Raw genomic sequence first — 25,141 nt, 5'->3', positions numbered from 1 at the left:
TGTACGACGTTATGCAGTTGTAATATCAGGACGCTATCAACTAAGCGACATTTTTTGCGCCCTGTTTGGTCGATGTTAGGGCGCCATGACAGCTTTTTGACGGAACTTGTATATGTTGTCACGTAATATTGTTTTATCTGCTGCACCGAAAGTGCCTTCAATTGCTTTGGGCCCACGATAAATATGCAAGCGGGGAAGATCCATGTGAACGCACCCGTGCAGAACGCTTTCTGGCACCAATAATTACGGCGCTACCGCTAATTTACTTACTTTTTTACAGTCTCAGGGATGGTTTATTTTAAGTTTTTTACTAATGAAATGTATTGTCCGAGCGTTTGTGGCAATCAAACTATCCCTTTTGGTTATCCAAAAAAAAAAACGCCAATAGCAGCTTTGGGGCGCTTTCATTATTTCTAGACGCACCATTTTATCCCTGGATCCCAGAACACTGCCCTCAAATGACCACTCACAGCCCCTCGCTACCGCCAGATGCTTGGACCAGTCCTTTTAGCGAGATAAATATTCCTGCGACCAGCTAAAGGACTGGATAAATCACAGGAGTGTGCCCTCGAGTGTTTACAAGCACTGTCCTGCCACAGTTCAGCTTTGGTGCTGCAACTGTACCCATATTTAGAATTTTGCTAGTTGCTTTCCGCGCTCCATGTGGATTATCGTCGCTAGCAGCTGAAAGCGGCTTTGATGCCAATCTTCTCCGGCCGCAGGACGCACTCGTCGCCATAACCATCACTGACGTGTTTAATTTCATTTGTTAATCTGTCAGTCCCAACTGGGGCTGTTAGTGGAGTGGAAAGAAAACAATCAGAAATGAACCGTACAATTGGAAGTATAAGAACAGAGACTCATTGAAATTCAAATGTATGCAGCAGCCAATAGCATACACCCTCTAAATCTGAACAAGAAACTAAATAAACACATCAAAACTATGCAACACCACAAAAACGACAACTAAATGCGACGCATCAAAATCTAAGACATCAATAACTACCAGTTACTCTTAATTCTCTGAGTTAGTGCAGTAGAGAATACTATCTAAATGCTGCAGGAATTCAGTTAGCGCTGCAGGCGACACAGCAGTCTGGAAGAGGGTTCCAATCTCCGCACGTTCATGGGAACAACTAAACTTGAAACAAACATTTCGTGTACTCGGTAATATGCAATGAACTTAAAATGGCGATGCCTGATTGCTTTGCTTGTTTTGACACAAAGTAATCTGATTTGTTTATTTTCCGAGATTTTTAATAATAAATAGCGCCGATATGCGCCCGACCTGGTAAACATTTTTCGATATCGGCCACCTTTCTTTGTCCCGACATTGTCCAGGGTTTTTGTCAAATTTCTCGCAAGTTAAAGCACAAAAAAATATGAACGCTTACCTCATTATCAACGTGGGATAAAAAACAACAAAAAATCTGAAAGTAAACGTTGTGCGCCATCATTACTCACACTTTGTTTCAACACAGAATAAATTATTTTTAGTTTCATAAACTGACAAATGTTAATGTTGCAGGACAAGAAACACGAGAAAAAACACTGAGAAAACACTCAGGGGAAACCCCTCTGCATCGACTTGTTAACATGAAGATGCTTACCTAAAGCAACAGATCTGAGATTGGCTGGTATCAAAACCTCTTAATGTTAATTTATTTTTTATTACAAATACTTCTAACCCTAAAGAGGGGCAGTTGGAGAGTGGAAAGGTACAATAAGATTCAGAATATCGGAAAATAAGAAAACGATAGAAACGAGAATATTCCCAGACACTGGGAGAAAGTTTCGCACTCAAATGTAACAAAATACCTCAGATACCATACCTTCAATTGCTAAGCAATCCAAGATTTCTTACACATTTTAGCAAATTACAAATCTGCCGTGTAAAAATACTAACAAAGCGATTTAGAGGTAGCGAAGGTGACATTCGGTATTGGAAAAGGAATTAGTTTAAAAATTTTATACCTTAATAATAGTAATTATCATCATAATAGGCTGGCTATACCCACTACAGGGTGAAGGCCTCTCAATAATCCTCCAATTAACATGGTCCTGTGCTAGCTGCATCCACTTGACCCCTGCGAACTTCTTAACCTCATCCGCCCATCTAACTTTCTGCCGCCCCCTGCTAAGCTTTCCTTCCGTTGGAATCCACTTTGTTACCATAAGCGACCATCGGTTATCCTCTCTTTTCACTACATGTCCTGCCCATGCCTATTTCTTCTTCTTGATTTCCACTAGAACGTCGGTTACTTGAGTTATTTCTCTGACCCAATCTGCACGTTTACAATCTCTCAATGCTACCCCTACCATTTTTCGCTCCATAGCACTCTACGTTGTTCTCAAGTAGAACCCTCTTGGTTAGCCTCCATGTTTCAGCCCCATAGGTGAGTACAGCTAAGATGCAACTGTTGTATAATTTCCTCTTGAGCGATACAGAAAAGATGCTCGTCATAATCTGCGAGTGCTTGCCAAATGCGCTCCATCCCAATCTTATTCTCCTTGTTATTTCCCTTTCATGGTCCGGATCTGCGGTTACTACTCGTCCTAAGTAGACATATTCGCTTACTACTTCCACTGCTTCGCTATCTAACGTGGTGAACTACTAGTCCTCGCCGAGGCTGTTGAACATTACTTTAGTCGTCTGCATATTGATTTTCAAGCCTACATTACTACTTTTCCTGTCTAGGTCATCAATCATTGTTTAGTGTTCATCCCCTGAGTTGCTTAGCAAGGCAATGTGTCATCGGCAAATCGCAGGTTACTGAGGTATTCTCCCTCATTCTCCCTCATTATTCCTAACTGCTCCCATTCCAAGTCTCTGAATACGAAACGTGGCCCTGTGGTAGAGCATCCGCCTCGCATTCGGGAGGTATGGGGTTCGATCCCCAGTGCCGCCGGGTACCCACCGGTTTCCAATGGGTACAAGATTTCCCCCGGCCTGGTGCTCAGCTCTTCTGGGGTGAAATGCTTGGGAAAAGGGGCCATGAATCAAAATGTTAGTTCACTCTCTGGCGCCCTCTGATGTACTGCTGCCATCGTCTCCCGATCTCTCGTTGCTAGCAGCACCGTCACCATGCTCGTGAGCAGTGCCACGGCGCCTATTCCTGGCCAGAAAGAGACGAGCGTGATCCTCACGACAAGGCTCCTATGCATCCCTACACAGGGCATCGGCGTCCTCGTGGTCGGCGATTGGATCACGGACAGGCTGGTGACGGTGCTGAACGTGCTATGGGACATGGTGTGCTGCGGTGTTGTAGAGCAGCGACGCAGAAAGTCCCTTACCGTGGTCGCTGAGATCTACCCCAAGCACGCCAAGAAGAACGAGACTCACAAAATGGTGGCAGAAAGTTCACCTTGAAGTAGCTAAAAACTACGTCTTTATAGTTGACCACATTAACATCTTATATGCCCATTATAAAGAATTATAAACGAAATGATCAAGAATTTAATACGACGGAGCGCTGTACGCTTGATATTTCCTTCGATCAAGCATTAGTCGTTAAATCGCTTCACGCCTTCCCGTCGTGGCCTAATGGTTAGGGCGTGCATCTCGGCGGCGGGAGGTGGTTGGTTCGAAACCCACCGCCGGACACCCACCGGTAAAAATTGGTACTAGCAGACCCCAGCCTGGCACCCAGCTTCCTCAGGGGGTGAGCTTGGAAGAAGCTCCGCTAACTCCGCGGCGCCCTCCGGGGCACAATCAGTTTCGAACACGTGAGCCTGTAAAGGTGGTTCAAGATTACGTTGATGGTGATGACATGTTGATGATCAAGTTATGATGTAAAGAAAAACCTTCTTCTTGAACCAACATTTTTGGTTCATGGCCTCTTTTTCCAAGATTTTCCCCCAGAAGAGCAGAGCACTAGGCCGGGGGAAATCTTGTACCCATTGGAAACCGGTGGGTAATCGGCGGCACTGGGGATCGAACCCCGTGCCACCCGAATTCGAGGCGGATGCTCTACCACAAGGCCAAAAAAGGGCCACATAGTGGGCTTTTACCGCACGAGGCGGACCTATTGTTTGTCCGATGGCGGAACTGATCACTGCCACATCGGAGCAACTATTTGAGACCTATGACCCCTTTCCCAAACATTTCACACCAAAGAGCCGAGCATCAGGCCGGGGGAAAGCTTGTACCCATTGAAAAGCCGGTGGGTACCCGGCGGCACCAGGGATCGAGCCTGGTACCTCCCGAACACGAGGCGGATGCTCTACCACAAAGTCACGCTTTTTTAGCCCTACTAGCTACGCTAGAAACCCGACCTGTGAACCCGAACTTTGCAGGTCATTAGTTTGTTCGAAACTTTAAGCCCTCGAAGGAGCACAGCAGGGTTAGCAGAGCCTCTTCCAAACGCACACCCTTGAGAGAGCCGGGCGCCGGGCGGGGAGACGCTTGTACCCATTTTACCGGTGGGTGTCCGGCGGCGGGTTTCGAACTGGCCACCTCCCGCAGCCGAGACGGGCGCCCAAACCACTCGGCCACGACTGCGTATTCAGAGTCTTCAGTATTCCTTCAACTTCCTATATGCAAGTTGTGAATAGTACTGGGGAGATCATGTCTCCTTGCCAAACACCTTTCTTGGTAGGAATTTTGATACTTTCTTTATGCAGATCTACGGTTGCTGTGCAGATACTTTACATGCCTTCCAGCACTTACACGTACGGCACGTCTACACCGTGGTTTCGCAATGCCTGCTTGACCACCTAGGTTTCAACTGAGTCAAATGCTTTTTTGTAATCAATGAATGCTGTGTATAAGGGCTGGTCATATTCCGAACATTTTCCTATCACCTGGTTGATGGTATGGATAGATCCATAGTAGAGTACTCTTTCCGAAGACTTGCTTGACATCTTTCTTTGTTGCAGTCTAAGGTTGTCCTGATTCTATTAGCGATTACCTTAGTAAATACCTTATAAGTAACAGACAGTAAGCAGATTTCTCTGTAATTCTTAGAGTCCTTAGCGTCCCCTTTCTTATGAATCAGGATGTTTGTGGTTTTCCATGGTTCCTGTACCGTCGATGACACCAGGCACTGCGTATAAAGGGTGGCCAGTTTTCCTAGCACGATATCCCCCCGTCCTTTAAGAAAAAATTTATGTTAACTGATCCTCTCCAGCTGTTTTTCCCCTTTTGATACTTTTTGATGCTTTCTTAGTTTCGTCCTTCGAGACTGGCGGAATGTCTGGCTATTTTCCCTACCACCAATCTCATTATTGTCCTGACTTATTTGGCTACAGTAGAGATGATTATAGTACTCCTCGACTACTCCACGACCTTGTCCATATTCGTGATGACATTGAACACCTTGTCCCTTAGTGCATAATCTGATTTTTGCCCATGCTCAATTTCTTCTTCGTTGCTTGAATTTTCTCCGTTTATACTTCCTAATATCGGCCCCTTTGCGCTTATTGATTAGTTTGACATCTCTGCCAATTCTATCTTGTCTGTTGGAATTAAAGCTTCCATATTTTGGAGTTTCTTAATCAAATTTTTCGTTTCCTTAGACAGCTAACCGGTATCCTCTATGACTATCCTACCGCCTACTTCTACAGCACACTCAGTAATGATACCTCTGAAATTATTGTTCATTGCTTGTAAGCTAATGTCATCCTCGGTTAGAGCTGAATATATTTTCTGTAGTGAGAACCTGAACTCTTCTGCCCTCCCCCTCACCGCTAATTCATTGATGGATTTCTTTCTTACTAATCTGTTTCGTTCCGTCTTCAGATTTAGACTAATTCGAGACCTTGCCATACTGTGGTCACTGCATCGCACTTTCCAGGATACCTCTAAATCCTTAATAATGGCGGGGTTAGAACACATTATGAAGTCAATTTCATTTTTAATCCCCGCGTTAGGACTTTTCCATGTCCACTTCCGGCTCTTCCGCTTACTGAAGATGTTAGTGGAATAGTAGTGACATAAAACAGTTATGGAGAAGGGTGTGATGTTATATATGGGCCCAGGTCCGTTCAGGAGCTCTGGGCAGGTAGCAGAGCAGGTTCACAGACACACGGACGCTTTTCTTTTCTTGACCAATTAACGTAACTGGCACAGACATGCATACAGCCTAGCTTATCCTAATAGGATATGTCCCAACACAAAACCGTCCTACTTCTGGTTTTCCGCTCGTGGACTAGATGCCGGTGCAGGCGAGTCCGGTTGAGGCAAGACCAGCCAGTCACCCGAGGACTCGGTAGCGCGGCAGGCCACGCTCCGGCGTCTGTGTCCGGCGTCTGCTTCACAGTCCGGGGTACTGCGGTGTACCGCGGGGTACCGCGTCACGCCCGGGTACTGCAAAGTGCGGCACCAGTGCGGCAGCACAAGTGCGGCGGCCAGGCACGCTGGAGCGGTTGAGCTGTCTCCGCAAGCTGTTCGCCGGATGGCGAAGCGCTGGGCAGTACCAGACCTCGGACCAGGTGCCCGACAGGTGCTGGCGAGCCGGCCTTGAACGCCAGGCCCAGGACGATGAACTCCGCCGCCAGCGACGCCCAGGAGCGTCCGACCCGTTCGCTTGCCGGAACAAACTCACGCGCACTGGCACGCCCCGCACGCGGCCACACTTCACTTCCTTTCGAGCCACCCGCACGCTCGCCATAATCACCATCATCACAACCTCCCCCCGTTTCAAGACAGTTTCTTGCAACTGTTCTGGCGCCGGGGAGGGGGAAAACGTGGCGGGGAGAGAACAAACTACAACAATAATAAACCCAAATCAGAAGCACACAAAACTTCACAATGCAACACACGAGTTCGTTTTTTTTTTAATTTTTGTTCGGACACCAGAAACACACTCCCACACCTTTCACACGCTGCTCATGTAACATAGACACAGGACTTAAACACTAACACAAGAAATACAAGGCTGCAGAATGCAGGCTCAAGTTCACACACGGCTTACGTAGTCAGCGCCCACATTGTCAGTTTCCTTGACATACTCTTTCGCACTTCATATGGATGCACGTTCCCATAGTTTGCGACACCTAAGCATCAATGGTAGTCCTTGCGTGGCACAAACTTAATAGCGGGATACAGTCACTGTAGTCACATTTCTTGCGACAGATGGGATGTGTGTTTGACATGTTTCCTTCTACAGCGGCGACAGCCACGGTGGGGAAACTGGTACGCAGTTTCTCATATTTTTTCAGCATGTTGATGTGGAATTGTTCCTTTGCACCTCCCAAGTCAGTGAGGTAGTTAACCTCGTTTCTCACGCCCACAACTTCAAATGGACCTCGCCATTACATGGATAGTTTGTTTGAATAGGCCAGCAGGAAGATGAGCACTTTCTCTCCAGGCTGTAGCTTCCCCGGCCGACTCTTGCGGTCGTAGTATGTCTTGTTTTGTGCGAGCCCTTTCTAGGTGGTGGTGGTGTTTTGATGCCAAAAGGCATATATCGAAAGTGGTACAGTCCAGAAATACTGGAAAAATCCGTTTTTTTTTTTCCTGCTTCCAGCAACCATAGTGACCTTCGTAAAATTGAACTTGGAGAAAAACGTTTTCTGTCCTGCAAGGATGAAGACGGCATCAATGCGCGGAATGAACCCACAGTCAGACTTCAGGACGTTATTGAACTCCCGGAAGTTACTGTACAATCGTATGCGTTGTCTGACATCTTAACAAACACAATTGGCGCATGGTAGAGAGATTTCGACTTCTCGATAATTCTAAGACGCAACATCCTCCGTTATTTCACAAGCTGCTTTTTTCCGGCAGTGAGTACGATGCCACTGTTTTATGGCATGTGGTTTCATTTCCGTCCTTGGCTTAAACCGAATGTGCTTGCGGAAATGAGCTTTGCACGTCGAGGTTCTTCGCGCACTTCTGCACTTTCTCGCACAGCTTGCTTCTCGTAGGGGGTGTTCTTTCCGGCGACCAACATTCTTCTTGAGATGAACCATCACTGATTTTACGGCTTTGGGAACATGGAAGATCTGCGGCCAGTCTTTCGCCTCCGCCTGTTCTCCAGATAGTCTAGAAACATCAGAATATGTACTTTTCTTGGTATGCCTCGGTCGCCCACCTTTCCGGCGGCGATCCTCACCAGGCGTGTGAGTCGCTGCAGCTGTATCTAAAGTAAGATAGCCATCTCGACGTTCCGGAGAATTTCCAGTGCTGCTCAACAGTCCATTTGCGAGCTTCTCACGCTCAACATTTCGTAGCAGCCTTATATAACCTAGGCCAGCCACAGTCTTGACTCTTAAACTCTCGTTATGCATTTTCTCATCTTCACGCATGCTCACATTCCTGTTCACAACGACTTTATTCTCAACCTTCTCATGGATGCATAGTCCTTCCCTGTGATCCTTTATCAAGGTGCTTACGTTTTCAGTATTACTGTGACAGTCAGTAAGGCACCTTTCCATGCAGACATATGTCCTTATGGAGCTCTTAACCTCGTTAAGAACAGAGGTGAACATATTAGGACGGTGTCCAACTGTATCTATGTCAAAACAGAGCACATGTAGCGCTGAAGGCTTCGTAAGGTCTTTCACAGCTTTGTACTCATGCTCTAGATGTGATCTTACACTACTAGCAGGTGCTGCGGCCTGTAATGCCCCATGTGCTTCATTAAACAGTAGGGTCACTTTGTCAGGGCTGCTCTGATCCAACCCAGTAGCTCTATCTATGTAACGTCCAACACCATGAAACGAGGCGTTTTTCTCCTCCGCTGTCACGCGTTTTCGAAGCTCTAATAGTGTTTTTTCGGTCGCCTTCAACCACTGTTCTCTTTCACGGAGTTCTGTAACCTCATGCAAATGCTTGGGTTCGGCATTAGGCGTAAGCCGCCCATCCATTCGCGTTTCTGCCCAGTCCGCTTCTAATTCCTCTTTGTCAATGCTAAGCTGTTCTTCGTACCAGCCGAGGAATTCTTTAAGCGTCATACCTAGCTGCTCGCTCATCAGCACCAACGCCTCGAGCTCCATCTTTGCTCAAACGTCGCGATGCGTGTGAACCCGTCCTCGACTCTCTGCCCTCTCTCTGAATGATTAGTTCCTTGAATCTACTAATTTCTAGGATCCTGGCAGGCTCGCCAAATTGTGATGTTATATATGGGCCCAGGTCCGTTCAGGAGCTCTGGGCAGGTAGCAGAGCAGGTTCACAGACACACGGACGCTTTTCTTTTCTTGACCAATTAACGTAACTGGCACAGACATGCATACAGCCTAGCTTATCCTAATAGGATATGTCCCAACACAAAACCGTCCTACTTCTGGTTTTCCGCTCGTGGACTAGATGCCGGTGCAGGCGAGTCCGGTTGAGGCAAGACCAGCCAGTCACCCGAGGACTCGGTAGCGCGGCAGGCCACGCTCCGGCGTCTGTGTCCGGCGTCTGCTTCACAGTCCGGGGTACTGCGGTGTACCGCGGGGTACCGCGTCACGCCCGGGTACTGCAAAGTGCGGCACCAGTGCGGCAGCACAAGTGCGGCGGCCAGGCACGCTGGAGCGGTTGAGCTGTCTCCGCAAGCTGTTCGCCGGATGGCGAAGCGCTGGGCAGTACCAGACCTCGGACCAGGTGCCCGACAGGTGCTGGCGAGCCGGCCTTGAACGCCAGGCCCAGGACGATGAACTCCGCCGCCAGCGACGCCCAGGAGCGTCCGACCCGTTCGCTTGCCGGAACAAACTCACGCGCACTGGCACGCCCCGCACGCGGCCACACTTCCTTTCGAGCCACCCGCACGCTCGCCACAATCACCATCATCACAAAGGGTTTTTTTTCCGGGACTGCTTTAGCTGGAGCCGCTTCCCTAGCTCACGCAACCAAGGACATTTGCACCGCGACGTCGGAGCAGCACAGGGTCACCTCCCAATCCGCCACGTCCAATTTTCTTTACAGATTATGGCTTGGTTTTCTTGCCAGATCATACCACAAGACAAAATCCTGTCCGTAAACGTGCAATCAGCTAGACGAGAACCTGAGCTAAGATTGTGCAGTCAAGCTGCCCTCTTGTATACAACAGTGATCGTAAACGCCTGAAGTGACATCTCTCTGATTTATCCAGCCCCTTAGCGGGCCCCAGAAATTTTTGTCTCGCTAAGCAAATGCGTTCATGTATCGTATGGTGCGTTGTGAGTGGCTGAGGTGGTCATACGAGGGTGGTGTGATCAGAAATTCCAGGAGAGGAACACCCTGGCCGCGGCATCTGCACTCTCATTTCTCTCTGCCTCTTGATGACGGGGTGTCCACACCACTTCTTTTTGTAAGGCCTGGTCTGTGGCTTGGATTAAGGTTTTCTCGGGAAAAGGGAGAAACTCGTAGCTTCTGCAGGCGGTGTGAATGTCGGTAACGATGTATGTACACGGATTCAATCAATGTGGCAGCTAACCCGATCACCACTTCCTCCATTTGTACGACATCTCAATTTCTTCCTGATTGTCCCCACTATTGTTAGGTCTAGGCGAGCGACGGCTAGTGTTGATGCCCTGGCAGGGACCCGCTGCATCCACGAAGAAGGCTCATTTATCCTTGAAGCAGTTGTTGTTCATGGTACTGGCTTGTGCCTTACGCCTTCCCCGACGATTCGTGCTTCAATAAAAATGATCACTGCTTCACATCGACCTTGAAGCGAAAGCTTCATTACGTCAGGTACTTCGAGCCGTCAGGTATGCACGGTTTTCGCCTTGAGAGAGATTTAGAGGTCTAACTTCTGTGTTAAGCCTGGTGGTCGCCATGTGACTAGGGCAGTCGCCACCAAGTGACCGGTGCCCTCCGTGCCCTTGACCACACTGAAGGTCAAGGTCATCTGACCTGGTTGTCGCCATGTGACTTCAGAGCGCAGTCGCGTAGGCCACCAAGTGGCTAGTGCCAACTGTCAAGGTCAAGGTGTAGTGGAAGTAGACGGCGCTAGAGGGGCGATACGTGTATAAATAGGAGCCCCCGATCTCCTGCCTAGGTTAAAACACTGCGCGAGATGGAGGCCGACCAACCTGCCACAGTAGCGCGTCCGAACGCGAAGAAGGCATGTCGGAATGAGGCCCTGAAAAGGCGGTGTGCCAAAGAGACCATTAAGAGCGGGCTTTGTGTTTGGAGAAGCACGTCTTTGATCCAAGCTTGGCAACGAACGTAGCCATGTACATGTAGCTTTCTTCCCTCCAGGGTTCTCCAAAGCTAAACAACTTGCAAATTTTTTTATTTGTGCAGTAAGGTCACGGTATGGTATTTGTCAATAGGTGTATACCATTTTATTCTAGGCAAGTAACTGAAGTAGGCGCATCAGTAGCTATGCTGAATACGGTTGCATTTCCACATATCTGTAATAAATTTGTGTCCTTGACAAGTGCACCTCAAAACACATGTTCATGAAACATGCTTTTCTATGAAGACATCACTATGAAGACATCGCAGTTATCTCATCCAATGCCGTATTCCTCTGCAGAAAAATTCTTGTTGTAAAACTAAAAAGCGTTTTTCTGCTTGAAACAAGGAACTGTTGATCAGCAAAATTAGCCCAACACAGAACACGCAACTGCTCACCTCCTCCGCCGTCTTCACGTTTTCGGGACTCCTGCACACGTTGTAATAGTGACAAGAAACAATAACAACCTGCAAAAGAATTATTAGGTGATGTATTAATAAAGATTCGCACTTCTTATATATTTAAAACATTCGAAAAGAAATATTTGAGTGAATGTGCGAACATGAAGCGGCATTTTGAAGTTGTCTTCTCTTGATATGCATAAATAATAGTGCACTGTTGTCTATCAATGTCGAAATAGAAAGTAACGAGGCCATCCTGGCGGCTCCTTCAGAATTTAACAGTTGAATAACTATCTTAGGTGGGAAGTTGGATTACAGTGGTACTTAGCCGCCGCCCCTTATGGCGGTGTCGTTTATAAAGACGTTTGTCTCCGGATTAATTTCTAAAACAGTCTGCACAGATGATTGAAGCTTTATAAAAGAGTACATTTAAAACTGCAATTTCAACGCGTTTGATCGTATTTTTCGCACTGCGTGCCCGGTGGCCCAGAGTACCTTCACTTCACTTCTTCCATTCCATATCTGAAATTTGTGTTCTATTTTTGCCCAAACAATATACATTTACGACTTTTCGGCAGGATGTCGAACCAGAATTTTTTCGGGTTCGGTTCGGTTTCGGGTTCGGTTCCGGCTCAGGAGACACATTCCGTTCCGGTTCGAACTGTCGACCCTGTCCGAATCGGTTGACACGGGTTCAATTTGATTCAGAAAAAAAAAAAAAAAAAAAGCTTCGGGCGTATATTTTTACTTTAAGTTTTAATATTGAGTTTTCACTCTTGTTCCAGTATATAATAAAATCTCAAAATTCACGTATTATTCTGTCTTTTGTTTTTGTCGTCAGAGGTTACGAGCCCCACTTGATTGTAAACAGTTCAGCAAACCCCTTCCATAGGGGACCGACGATTACAGTAGGATGGAGGAAAATAATGATTAATTTCAATGACATATAACCAACTAAAGCTATCACGCGCCGAATATTTAAAGAAAATGTTTCGTGCTGCACTTTTCAAGCATGCAAAATTTAACATTATTTTATTTTAGAGCGAAACATCTCCCATACTACATGTACAACAATGTTTATCCCGGCTCCCACTAAAGGACTTTATAAACAGATCAAGGTCAAACCAAGCGCCCACCCTATGACTATATATCACTTAGCACGCGGACGCTTTTAGATTTCGCTTTTCTATGGAGCTAAAACGCAAAGGTACGCATGTTTTGTGACCGAAAGGTGCTTACAAAAGTCCTCTTCGCCACGTATTGGAGCTTCAGTCTTTATCGTATTTGCCAGAGAACAGGATTAATTAATTATTTCGCTCCTTTGGCCGCGATGGTATGCGACCACGGTCTTGCTCCGCGTCATAGTTGCTTGCATAGGCGCGCTATATACCTTCCTATTAACTACTTTAGGCTAGACTCGTATGTTTAGTCGCATACTTTACAACAAGCATGACATATCATCGTCATCGCCTGACTATACCCACTGCAGGGCGAAGGCCTCTCCCATATTTCTCTAAATAACCATTTCAGCATAGCTACTCGCAAATACGTTATGTTGTCAGTAAATGCTACCAACTTTTTACTTGCCAGAACAGAAAGACCGGAGACAGTTGACATTGTCGGGGGTTGTTGAAGTCATCCGTGTTCATTACAAGAGAGGATATGCTTTAGTCAAGGAAATTCTCTCTCGATGACGTACGTGCAGATGGCACAGCAAGCACCACTGTAGACAGTGAACGTAGTTCTGGGCGCCGCAACTTCCCTTCCTCCCGAAATTTCAAAACACTCGAGTCTTTGCTTATACTGGACACATTTTCAAATGCGTCGAGCAGGCTTGTACTTCTCCAGTTTTGAGAGAACTGCCGCTGTCTCAGAGTTCTTGCTGGCAGTCTTCTGTTTTCGTATAAAACGCTTCATCTCATCCTCAGCTTGTAAGCGCTTAGGGGGAGACTCTGCTGCCACCTGTAGCTTTACGTGATCACCGCCGGCGATCCTACGAAGCCGCTTACATGTGGAAACCAAATGCTTCCTTGTTCGGCATCTTTCCTCTCTGGTCAACGCAATGTGATACCGAGGGTCTAAAACAATGGCTGCACAGAACTAATCACTCCTCCACAAAATCTTCTCGTGCCTTTTTATGGCGACTGCTATGAATAAAGCGATGAAACGCATTCTTTTTTTTTTTTTACACAGTAGTTGTACGGACTGGGTGGACCTTCGTCCACCCAGCCTTCACATTTGAAAATCGGAGCTTCACTCCTCAACAGTCAACATACCAAGCGAAATAAAAGTCATAGCTAGGGACAATAGGAAGAGAAAGCAAAAGCGGAAATCGACTTATGGAATCATCTTTGTACAAAGTTCAGATACAGCTCAAGAACAAACCGGTAAAGTGCAGTCCAAGGCGACCTTTCCATCATCAGCGTCGGCTTTTCTTTCTGAAGTCTCGTTGAACCAAATCGCGTCAGCTGGTGTCGCATCGCATACGGCTGCTATGTTACATGTCACGCATTGCGACGTCGTCGACCGATAAGAGAATAAAATCATTTGCGCGAAATTTTTTAACAGATGCGTCATTTTGTTCTTGAGTTTTACTTGATATATATCTGTTTATTTAAATATGTCACTCCATTCACGAACTTTATGCTATTGGTTTGGTTAGGTTTCGTGGGGTTTAACTTCTCAAAGCGACTCGGCCTATGAAAGATGCTGTTGTGGAGGACTCCGGAACGTTTGACCACCTGGGGTTCTTTAACTTGCACTGAGATCGTAAAGCACATGGGCGCCTTGCTTTCCACCTCCATCGAAAAGAGGCCGCCGAGGCCGGAATTCGATCCCGTGTCCTCAGGAGCTGTAGTCGAGTGCCGTAACCCCTGCGCCACCCCGCTGGGGCGAACTATGTGCTATTATTTCACTGCCTGGGAAGGCTATATAATGGGGAAACTTTCTCTGTGAGCGGTGCAATTTCTCAGTGCAGCGGCCACCCATGTTCTGGATGAAACGATAGCCCGGCACCAGAGATGGGTGATATCCACGTGGGAATATATTTTCCTTTGTTCTTGCCATCTTTTTCAAGGAAAGATTTTCAATGTGGTTGTGATGTTCACTGTGTGCAGTGGCGCTTTGGAAATGAGCGATAAGAGCGCTTTATAAGCAGCTATAAAAGAAAAATAATCAAAGTAAGTTGCCACCAAAAGTGGGTCAACTGTGAAGCGAACCAGTTCGTAACGGTTCATCCGATTTGTTCCGGCTCGGGTTCAGTTCCAAGATGACAGGGCGAAAATCGGTTTCGGTTCAGGTACGACACTGCTTTTCGGTATCCTAGCTAGCAAGTATGCTGGATGTACGAAATTCTAGATTGGAATTCGCAGAGAGGACCATTTCAACAAGAGCCGTAGCATATTAGTCTATGTTCACACTTACCTTGCGAAGAGTTTCAGGTGCTAGAGTTTTTCCCTGGGCCAAGAATTCCTTTGAGCACATTCGCATGACGGATCCAGTTATCGACTTTGCTTTCATAAGCCGCGGTCCAAACGCTGCGTGAAAGAAAGGGGGGAAGAGGGGGGGGGGGCGGAATGTTTTGTGAGGGCATATGCAGCAATGATTCTGAATACAGAAAACCGCCGAAACGAGCTGTTTTGTCGGGCATTCACTCTAATTCCCAAATATGTGTCATGCCAAATATATCTTTATATAATAAAAATGCCTTATACATCTCCTCGCGGAAATATAACGCACGTGTAATAAAAGCCTTCGTCCGACCCAACCTTCAGTTTTAGTTCATTCAAATACTTTTTCAGTTCAGTTCAGTTCAGTCGTTCAGTCGTGTCCGACTCTCCGTGACCCTATGAACCATGTCACGCCACGCTTTCCGGTCTCTCACTATCTTCCTAACATCACATAACTTCATCTGCAGTGCCTCGAGGATGCCATCTAACCATCGCGTTGGCTGCCTATGCCTTCTCCGGCGACCCTCAACCTTTCCCAACATCAAATCTTTCTCCAGAGACTCCTCTCTTCTCATCAGATGACCAAAGTAGCTGAGCTTTAACTTTAGAACTTGACCCTCCAATGAGCAGTCAGGGTTTATGGTCGACAATATCGATTGATTTGATCTTCTGGCAGTCCAAGGAACCCGCAAGAGTATTCGCCAACACCACAATTCAAACGCGTCAATTCTTCAGCGGTCAGCATTTTTCACAGCCCAACTCTCGCATCCATACATCACAACTGGAAAGACCACAGCACGAGTAATACGGATCTTGGTTGGCAGACTAATGTTTCTGCTCTTTACTAGGCGGTCAAGGCTAACCATTGCTCTCTTTCCCAAAAGCAGGCGTCTCCTAATTTCAAGGCTGCAGCCTCCTTCCGAGGTAATCTTGGAGCCCAAGAAGAGAAAATCTGTCACAGCTTCCACTTCTTGTCCCTTGATGCTCCAGGACTTGATAGGGCAAGACGCCATGATCTTTGTCTTTTTAATGTTCAGTTTAAGCCCAAACTTCTCACTCTCTTCTTGTAGGTGCATCAGAAGTCTCTTGGGTTCCACTTAACTTTCTGTCATTAAAGTGGTATCATCCGCATATCTAAGGTTAATTGATGATACGTTTTCCAGCAATCTTCACTCCAGCTGAACACTCGTCCAGACCGGCCTTCCTCATGGTGCACTCTGCATATAGGTTAAATGGGCAGGGCGACAGTATGCAGCCTTGCCTCAGTCCTTTCTCAATCGGAAACAAATCAGTAAGACCATGCCCAGTTCTGACTGTGGCCTCTTGTCCTTCATACAGGTTCCTGAGGAGACAGATGAGGTGCATTGGAACTCCCATCTCTTGGAGAGCTTGCCACAATCTGCTGTGACATACGCAGTCAAACGCTTTCGCATAATCAATAAAGCAGAAGTAGATGGGTTTCTGGAACTCTCTTGCTTTTTCCATGATTCAGAAAAGATTGGCATTTTGGTCTCTAGTTCCTCTGCCCTTGCGAAACCCAGCTTGCACGTTCGGAAGCTCCCGATCCACATACTGCTGCAGCCTGCCTTGGAGGAATTTCAACATCACCTTGCTAGCATGCGAAATAACCGCGATCGTGGGGTAGTTGGAACTATCTTTGGCACTGCCTTTCTTTGGAATGGGGATGTAAACTGACCTCCTCCAATCCTGTGGCCACTGCAGGGTTGTCCAAATCTTCTGACATAATGTATGCAGAATGTTAACAGCGTCATGGTTGAGGTTTTGAAGCAACTCAGCTGGAATGCCATCAATTCCGCTAGCTGTGTTCTTAGCAAGGCTGACTAAGGCCCATTCAACTTCACTTTTCAGGATGCCCGGCTCGAGATCAGTAATCACAACCGTCTTATGTTGGGTTTGCACATTTGGGTCCTTCTTGTACAGTTCTTCTGTGTATTCCTGCCACCTCTTCTTTATCTCTGAGGCTTCAGTGAGGTCCTTGCCTCGTCTGTCCTTTATCACGCCCAGTTTAGCACAGAAGCTTCCTTTGATATCGTTGATTGTCTTATACAGAGCTCTTGTGTTCCTTAATTGGCTGTTGTCCTCAACTGCTTGGCACTGTATGTTCAGGAAGGCATTCTTATCTCTCCTTGCTATTTTCTGAAAATCCGCATTGAGAGCCTTGTATCTTTCTCTTTCCCCCATAGCTTTTGCCATCCTCCTTTCCTCAACTATTTGCAAAGCCTCTTCAGATAACCGGTTTGCTTTCTTGCATTTCTTTTGCTTTGGAACTACCTTAGTAGCAGCTTCTTGTATTATATCACGAACATCAGTCCACATCTCTTCGGGCTCTCTGTCTTCTAGATCTAATTCTTGAAATCTATTCCTCACTTCCACCGCATATTCTAATGAAATTTGATCCAGATCATACCTGAAAGGCCTTCTAGTTTTCTGCGTTTTCCTCAATCGAAGCTTAATTTTGGCAACAAGAAGCTGGTGATCGGTGCCACAATCGGCCCCAGGCCTTGTTTTTACTGCTTGTATAGCGCTTCTCCATCTCTGCCGGCAAATAATATAATCGATCTGATTCCTGTACAGACTGTCCGGTGAAGTCAATGTGTACAGGCGCCTCTTGTGCTGTTGAAAATGAGTATTCGCTATGGCCAGGTTGTTTTCTTGACAAAACTCTACTAGCCTCTGCCCAGCTTCATTTGGCTCGCCAAGACCGAACTTGCCTATAATTCCGGATATTTCTTCACTTCCGACCTTAGCATTCCAGTCTCCTATGAGAAAAACGACGTCTGAAGATGGGGTGCGGTCTAAAATGCATGGTAGGTCCGCATAAAATCTCTCAACGTCAGCTTCTTCAGCAGTAGTGGTCGGTGCATAGACTTGGATAACTGTTATGTTGAAAGGGTGACCTTGGATCCGAAGTGAAATCATTCGGTCGTTTTTGGGGTTGTACCCTAGCACTGCTTTGCCCATTCTTCTGTTTACTATGAGAGCGACCCCATTCCTTCTCTTGGATTCGTGCCCACAATAAAAGACATAATGGTCGCCGGAGTTAAATTTTCCCATTCCGGTCCACTTGAGCTCGCTGATACCCAAGATATCAATGTTCAATCTGTCCATTTCTCGCTTGACGACATCCAGTTTACCTTGCGACATAGATCTTAATAAAACATGAAATTTCTCCAACCAACACTTTTATTTTATAAAACCCGACGTTTCGGAGCCGGTTCGGCTCTTTCTTCAGGGGTGCATGACGCGGGGCTGCGTGCAGTTATAAGTAAAGGAATGGTCGAGGGGGAGAGGAAGGTGGGGGGGGGAGAATGGGGAGGGGGTGAGATGTGTGTGAAAGAAATGGGAAGGAAGGAGGGGGGTTTAGACGAGTGAGGGTGCCGCAGGTGTGCTCGCTGGCGACTTTTTTCTTTTCTTCTGTGAAGTGGTCAGGAGAGAGCGAAGACCTTGCAAGTATACAGCAGGGAGGTTGCCTATTGTCCGGTTGATGTTATTTGCGGCCGACTGTATGTGCCATGACTCGAGGAGGCGTCTTTTGCGGTAATTGGTTTCGGTCTCCAGAATGAACGTTTCTTCGAAATTTATTCTGTGGTCGGAATCTTCTGAATGTTCAGCTACGGGGTTTCGTTCTCTTGAAAAATTTCGTACATCGTTCTTGTGTTGCCGAATTCTTTCTTTTAGGCTTTTTGTTTCGCCAATGTAGCTAGCATCACAGTCGGCGCAGGGAATTTTGTAGACAATGACTTGGGCTCTTTCTCTTGGTGGTCGATCTTTGGGGAAGGGTAGCAGGCTCCCCAAAGTGTTTGAAGGCTTGTGCGCCACTCAAATTCCCTCTTTTCTTAGAATACGGGCGATGGTTTCGCTGGCGCCTCGGACATAGGGGACAGTGACGTACTTTTGAGATGTAGTTGTTTGCTGCTGGTTATTTTCTTCCCGGGGCCTGTCGTTGCGTTTTTGGCGGCGAATGATTTTCCGGATAAATTTTTTTGGGTAGCCGTTCATGGTTAGTTCCTTGAATATTAAGCGTTTTTCGTTTGCTTTGTCGGGCTCTGTGGTGCAATGTGTTTCCACTCTTTGTAATAAGGTCTTCACAACTGACGCTTTATGGCTTGTCGGGTGGTTCGAAGTGAAATGCAGATATCGCCCTGTGTGGGTGGGTTTTCGGTATACGGAGAATCGCAGACGGTTGTTTTTTCGAGTCACCAGAACGTCCAAAAACGGCAGGGCGCCTCGCTTCTCCATTTCTAGGGTGAACTGAATCTCCGGTTGTATGGAATTTAGATGAGGGAAGAAATTTTGGACTTCAGATTTCTTAATAATTGAGGAACAGTCATCGACATATCTCAGAAAAATTTTTGGCGGTGGGCGGAAAGAGTTGAGAGCTCGTTCTTCGATGTGCTGCATAGTTATATTCGCCATAGCGACAGAGATGGAGGCACCCATTGATGTTTCCTTAACTTGTTTGTAGAATTCTCCTCGGCATGAGAAGTATGTGTTTGATAAGCATAGTTCCAGAAGGCGGCATACCTCGTCTACACTGAGTGGGGTTCGTGCGCTGAGTGTATCGTCGCGTTGTAGGGCTTCTCGAGTGGCGGCCAACGCGAGGTTTACAGGGACATTTGTGAAAAGGGACACCACGTCAAAGGAAACAAGGCACTCGTCGGCCTCAAGGCTCACCTGGGATACGAGATCGATGAAATGCCCGGCGTGTCGGACGTGGGTCGCGGTTTTCCCCGTGATTGGTGTTATGAGCCTGTGCAGGTATTCCGACAACGAACGGAGGGGGGAGAAACTGAAGTCGACAATTGGGCGTAGAGGAGTCCCAGGTTTATGGACTTTGGGCAGACCATAGAAGGCTGGGGCTGATCCGTTGGTGGACGATAACTGCAGGTAGAGGTTTCGGTGGTTTGGGAGGTTTTTGAAAACTTCTTTTAATACCCTGTTCAATTTTGCCTGGGTGCTTGTTATGGGGTCCTTCTTCAATTTTTCGTATTCTTGACTGTTGAGTAGAGAAGAAATTTTCTCGTCATAGTCCTGTCTGTCCAGAACGACTGTTGTGTTGGCTTTGTCCGCTGGGAGGATTACGATGGTCGTGTCTCTCTGGAGGTCTTTGAGCGCCTGCAGTTCATCCCGTGGTAGATTCTCTTCTTTTCGGCGTGAATGCAGACCTTTCAGTACTCCGACTGTTTTGAGCCTGACTTCTTCTCGAGGACCTGTTTTCAGCTGTTGGAGGCCGTCTTCAAGAGCAGATACAATTTTCGGGAGAGGAGGTCCGTGAGCCTGAATATTGAATTTGTGTCCCTTGGCCAGAATTGAAGTTTCGGCGGGTGTTAGATTTCTGGAAGACAGGTTCGTGACCACGTTTGAATGGTCAGTAGGGGCGTTGTCAGGTCGAGGTTGTAATTCTGCCAGCTTCTACAATTGCTTGGTGCGGTGTTTGTTGGCTTCGGAAGCTGCTGTCTCCTGGGCGAAGGCCTCAATGGGTGTCAGAAGCTTGGGCATCCTGTGCTCGAGCTGTCGACGAGCTAAAAAGGCGCTTGTTTCTTTTTTCTTGATCACTGTGCGGCACTCCCGTATCCGAGCAGTTACTAGGTGCTGTTCTGCCTTGTCGATGATGTTTCGTCCTTCCGGTGTGGAGACCGGGCGTTGGAGACGTAGGCAGTGCGGTATGACCTTGGTATCCTTGCACTTCTGGTTGAACTCCAGGTGTGTTTGGTACACCGAGATACTCTTCATAGTGTTGACGTACTTCTTTGCAAGCTGCATAGCTTGCAGCCCGAAGTCTGCACGTATAGATTGAAAGCTAAATATTTCGACAGATTTGCCTGTCTGGTTGGGTTGATAACTAAATAAAACTTGAAATTTCTGCAACCAACACTTTTATTTGATAAAACCCGACGTTTCGGAGCCGGCTCCGCTCCTTTTTCAGGGGTGCATGACGCGGGGCTGCGTGCAGTTATAAGTAAAGGAATGGTCGAGGGGTAGAAGAAGGTGGGGGGGGGGGGGGGAGAATGGGGAGGGGGTGAGATGTGTGTGAAAGAAATGGGAAGGAAGAAGGGGGGTTTAGACGAGTGAGGGTGCCGCAGGTGCAGGTGTGCTCGCTGGCGCAGGTGCACACCTGCACCTGCGAAACCATCGCCCGTATTCTAAGAAAAGAGGGAATTCGAGTGGCGCACAAGCCTTCAAACACTTTGGGGAGCCTGCTACCCTTCCCCAAAGATCGACCACCAAGAGAAAGAGCCCAAGGCATTGTCTACAAAATTCCCTACACCGATTGTGATGCTAGCTACATTGGCGAAACAAAAAACCTAAAAGAAAGAATTCGGCAACACAAGAACGATGTACGAAATTTTTCAAGAGAACGAAACCCCGTAGCTGAACATTCAGAAGATTCCGAGCACAGAATAAATTTCGAAGAAACGTTCATCCTGGAGACCGAAACCAACTACCGCAAAAGACGCCTCCTCGAGTCATGGCACATACAGTCGACCGCAAATAACATCAACCGGACAATAGGCAACCTCCCTGTTGTATACTTCCAAGGTCTTCGCTCTCTCCTGACCACTTCACAGAAGAAAAGAAAAACGTCGCCAGCGAGCACACCTGCACCTGCGGCACCCTCACTCTTCTAAACCCCCCTCCTTCCTTCCCATTTCTTTCACACACATCTCACCCCCTCCCCATTCTACCCCCCCCCCACCTTCTTCTCCCCCTCGACCATTCCTTTACTTATAACTGCACGCAGTCCCGCGTCATGCACCCCTGAAGAAGGAGCCGAGCCGGCTCCGAAACGTCGGGTTTTATAAAATAAAAGTGTTGGTTGGAGAAATTTCAAGTTTTATTTAGTTATCAACCCAACCAGACAGGCAAATCTGTCGAAATGTTTAGCTTTCGACATAAATCTTATATTCCATGTTGATATGTGATATATCTCCTTGCAACATCGGACTTTCCGGTCGCTTCCAGACACATCCACAACTGAGCGTCCTTTTGGCTTTAGCCCAGCCGCTTCATTCGTCCTGGAGCTACTAGGAATCGCCCTTTGTTCATCCCCAGTAACATGTGGGACGCCTTCCAACCTGGGGGGCTCACCTTCCGGCGCCATATCATTAATGGTATTGTGGCTGGGCATAGGGTTTTCTTGGCAGGAAATACTGGAATGAGTTGCCATTACCTTCTCCAGTGAATCACATTTTGTCAGAACTCTCCGCCGTGACCTGTCTATCTTGCGTGGCCCTACACAGCAGACCTCACGACTTCATCGAGTTTCGCAAGCCCCTCCGCCACGACAATTCAGTGATCCATGAAGGGGCAAACACCTTTTACATGATGTATAAAAAAGGTAGCACATAAGAATGTAAAATAAGTAGAACTGTTTAGAAGGCTTCCTGTACAAATGCGTAAATTATAGCCATTACTCAAATATAAAAGAAAAATCCCCACGAAAGGTACGAATTAACAGTAGATAAAGTAGACATCATTTTACAAAATAGCAATGAATGTCGTAGAGAAACGTTAGGTACTATAGCTTTGGTAATAATAAAGTTTCTAATCAATTTATGTTCCGTTGACGGTTGTCATCAAATGTAATGGTGAAGATGGTTTGATAAATATGCGTATTGTATTCAAAATCATTCACCACTAATCCAGTAAGCCAATTCATATATTTACCGTGATATCTATGCAATGCAGGTGAGAGTATGGTATCATGTGCCTCAAATAGGGTAGCAGTGCTGTTTTTGGATTGGGGCCGACTGGCGCTCATGCTGACGGTTTTATCACATGTGTGACAATTTAAACAATTTGGTATCGTGCTGGTTATCGTACTGAGAAGCCTTACGAAATTGTTCTAAAACGCAACTCAAAGGGCAGGACACGAAGAAGTGACAGGCGCATACAAGATTGCATTCTTCCTGTCTACATATCGATCATCTCTAGTGATCGAAATTTTCGGGGCCCTCTACTGCGGTGCTTATCATTATCTGAATCGCTTTAATTAGGATTTTAAACCCTAGTGACACACCAAACTCGCACTAACCAAGCTTACTTCTACTTGCCAGTCTGGAATTGCATAATAGACATGGTAACCATTTGATCTAGTTGGTGCGAATCTAACATACTGTACCAGCGAAAGGCACAGAAACACACAGCGCTGGACTAGCACCTGAGGTTTACTCGAAGAAGCGGCCTGCCAAGGACTCAAATGACATATGCATATCAAACGATCACAGGAGGACCAGTATGTGTCGATTCAGCACATGCGAATACGTTGACAATTATAGGCACACAAACCTTCACTTATGTCGCTCACTAATGCATACGCACACTGTTGCCTAACAATCGAACCTCTTTATTTGCGAGTAATAACGACAATGCGCCAATGCACTAGTAACTGCCTTGAATCCTAATGTGATTGGTCTCTACAAGTTCCCTTTTCTGCCTGCTCTTTCGTCTTAAGATTGCTGAAATGCTCTCAAAGACAAGAACCACATTTTCACATTCTCTGCAATGACGAGGGAGCTTATTTTCACGTGCACGGTCGTTCCCGTATCTGCCAGTTTGACCCGTGTATCCCCTTCCACAAGAGAGAGGAATCTTACATATGATACGAGTGCATAATTGAGAAACTTGTAATGCTTGCCAGAACACCTATTGGTAGCTTGCTTTCCTTTTTTGATACCGTAGTGCTGCTTTTTTTAGGCGATGGTAAATACTGCGAAGATAGATCACTACTTTGACGTTTTCTTTCTCCATCTCAGTACCTTTTGAGCCCCTCCTCACTTGTTGCAAGAGGTCGGATCGCTTTCTGCGAGAAGCCGCCGAGTCGCTGCTGCAGAAAATGAAAACCTAGAGCAGGACGGAATCAAGAGATACTCAGGTGGAGAAAGAAAAAGTCGAAATGGTGTCCTATCTTCACGGCATTTCACATTATCTAAGAAAGGTAGCACGACGGCATGGTATGAAAGTAGTCGTTCCGGCACCTTATACGCTTTCAGTTCAAGTATTACCAAGAGCAAAAAATGAAATCAAGCTACTAGCGGGTGCTGTGGCAAGCATACCCACAAGTCCCTTAATTGTGCCACTCGTGTCGCATATAAGGTTCTCCTCTCTTGTAGAGATGCGTGAGCGACCGTTCCCGTGAAGCCGTTAACTCCCTGAAAATGTGCCAGACTTATATAAGCTCCCTCGTTATTACTGAGAATGTGAAAGCTGTGTTCGTGCCTTTGAAAGCATTTCCGTAATCGGAAGAGGAAAGAGAAGTCAGAAAACTAGTTTGTAGGGACCAATCACATTAGGATCCAAGGCAGTTACAAGTGCATTAGCGCATTGTTGTTATTACTCGCAAATAAAGAGGTTCTATTGTTAAGCGACTGTGTGCGCATGTAGGTAGCGAACGGCAGAAGTGAAGGTTTGTTTTCCTATAATTGTCAGCGTCTTCGTAATAATGTGTTGAATCGACACATACTGGTCCTCTTGAGAGCGTTTGATACGCATATGTCTATTGGTTCCTTGCATGGCCTTTCTTTCAAGTAAAACTGTTTTTAGTTGAGTACTTCTTGTGTTTCTGTCTTTCGCTAGTTCAATATATTGACTAAGAGACCGTTGGAAAAAAAAAAAGAATCTAGTATTGCACTACACTGAGCATTTCCGAAATATCTGTCATATATCCGTCATCCGCCACGTGACACTATGCTCGTTATACTTTTGATGAAGGAGAATGAGTCGTCCCTGCGGTTATTCTGCAGACCACATTTTGTTATAAAGACTTCAATTATGTACGGACTACACTAGCGACATGCAGAAATGCCTTCCTTTTTTTTTTCATTTAGATGCTACGCTCACTACAAAATCAGCAGTTGATCGAGCGATACCAGTATGAAACCACTAGCCGCCACTGCAGGAGGCGCGCAGCGAACAGTTATGGTGCCCCCTTGCACTTGCTGGCCATCGATACATCCTACATGAAGTGACCGCGTCCCGAGCGGTAGCAGGGAGCCTAACTCAAGCAGAGCGCCTTCCGCGGCAACGAAAAGGCCGTACAAAAGAGGTGCCCCCGCCAAGATGGCTACCTAAACCGTCGAGTCGGGACTCGAGATGAAAAAAAAAAAAAAAAAGAAATTGCCTGAAATTTTGCGAAAAATGGTTTTGTTTTCTTTTTTTTATATCCGCTTAAAAAGGAACA

General features: G+C 46.6%; 1 protein-coding gene across 1 annotated transcript in view; it reads right to left on the bottom strand.

Annotated features, from left to right (window-relative positions):
* LOC146193205 (uncharacterized) overlaps nt 1-25,141 on the bottom strand; it is a 65,197-nt gene that overhangs the window by 24,758 nt on the left and 15,298 nt on the right. Inside the window, exons 2-4 of the mRNA XM_084600499.1 lie at nt 14,915-15,027; nt 11,489-11,557; nt 1,395-1,430 (exon numbers count right to left, since the gene is read on the bottom strand). Of these exons, the coding sequence (XP_084456625.1) occupies nt 1,395-1,430; nt 11,489-11,557; nt 14,915-15,027 (218 nt within the window). The remainder of the gene's footprint in view (nt 1-1,394; nt 1,431-11,488; nt 11,558-14,914; nt 15,028-25,141) is intronic.

The sequence above is a fragment of the Amblyomma maculatum genome, chromosome 4, assembly GCF_055883805.1.
Source record: "Amblyomma maculatum isolate TAMU_Amacu chromosome 4, ASM5588380v1, whole genome shotgun sequence".
NCBI lineage: Eukaryota > Metazoa > Arthropoda > Arachnida > Ixodida > Ixodidae > Amblyomma > Amblyomma maculatum.
The sequence above is the reverse complement of the archived record's forward strand: the minus strand, read 5'-3'. Positions and strand labels throughout refer to the sequence as shown.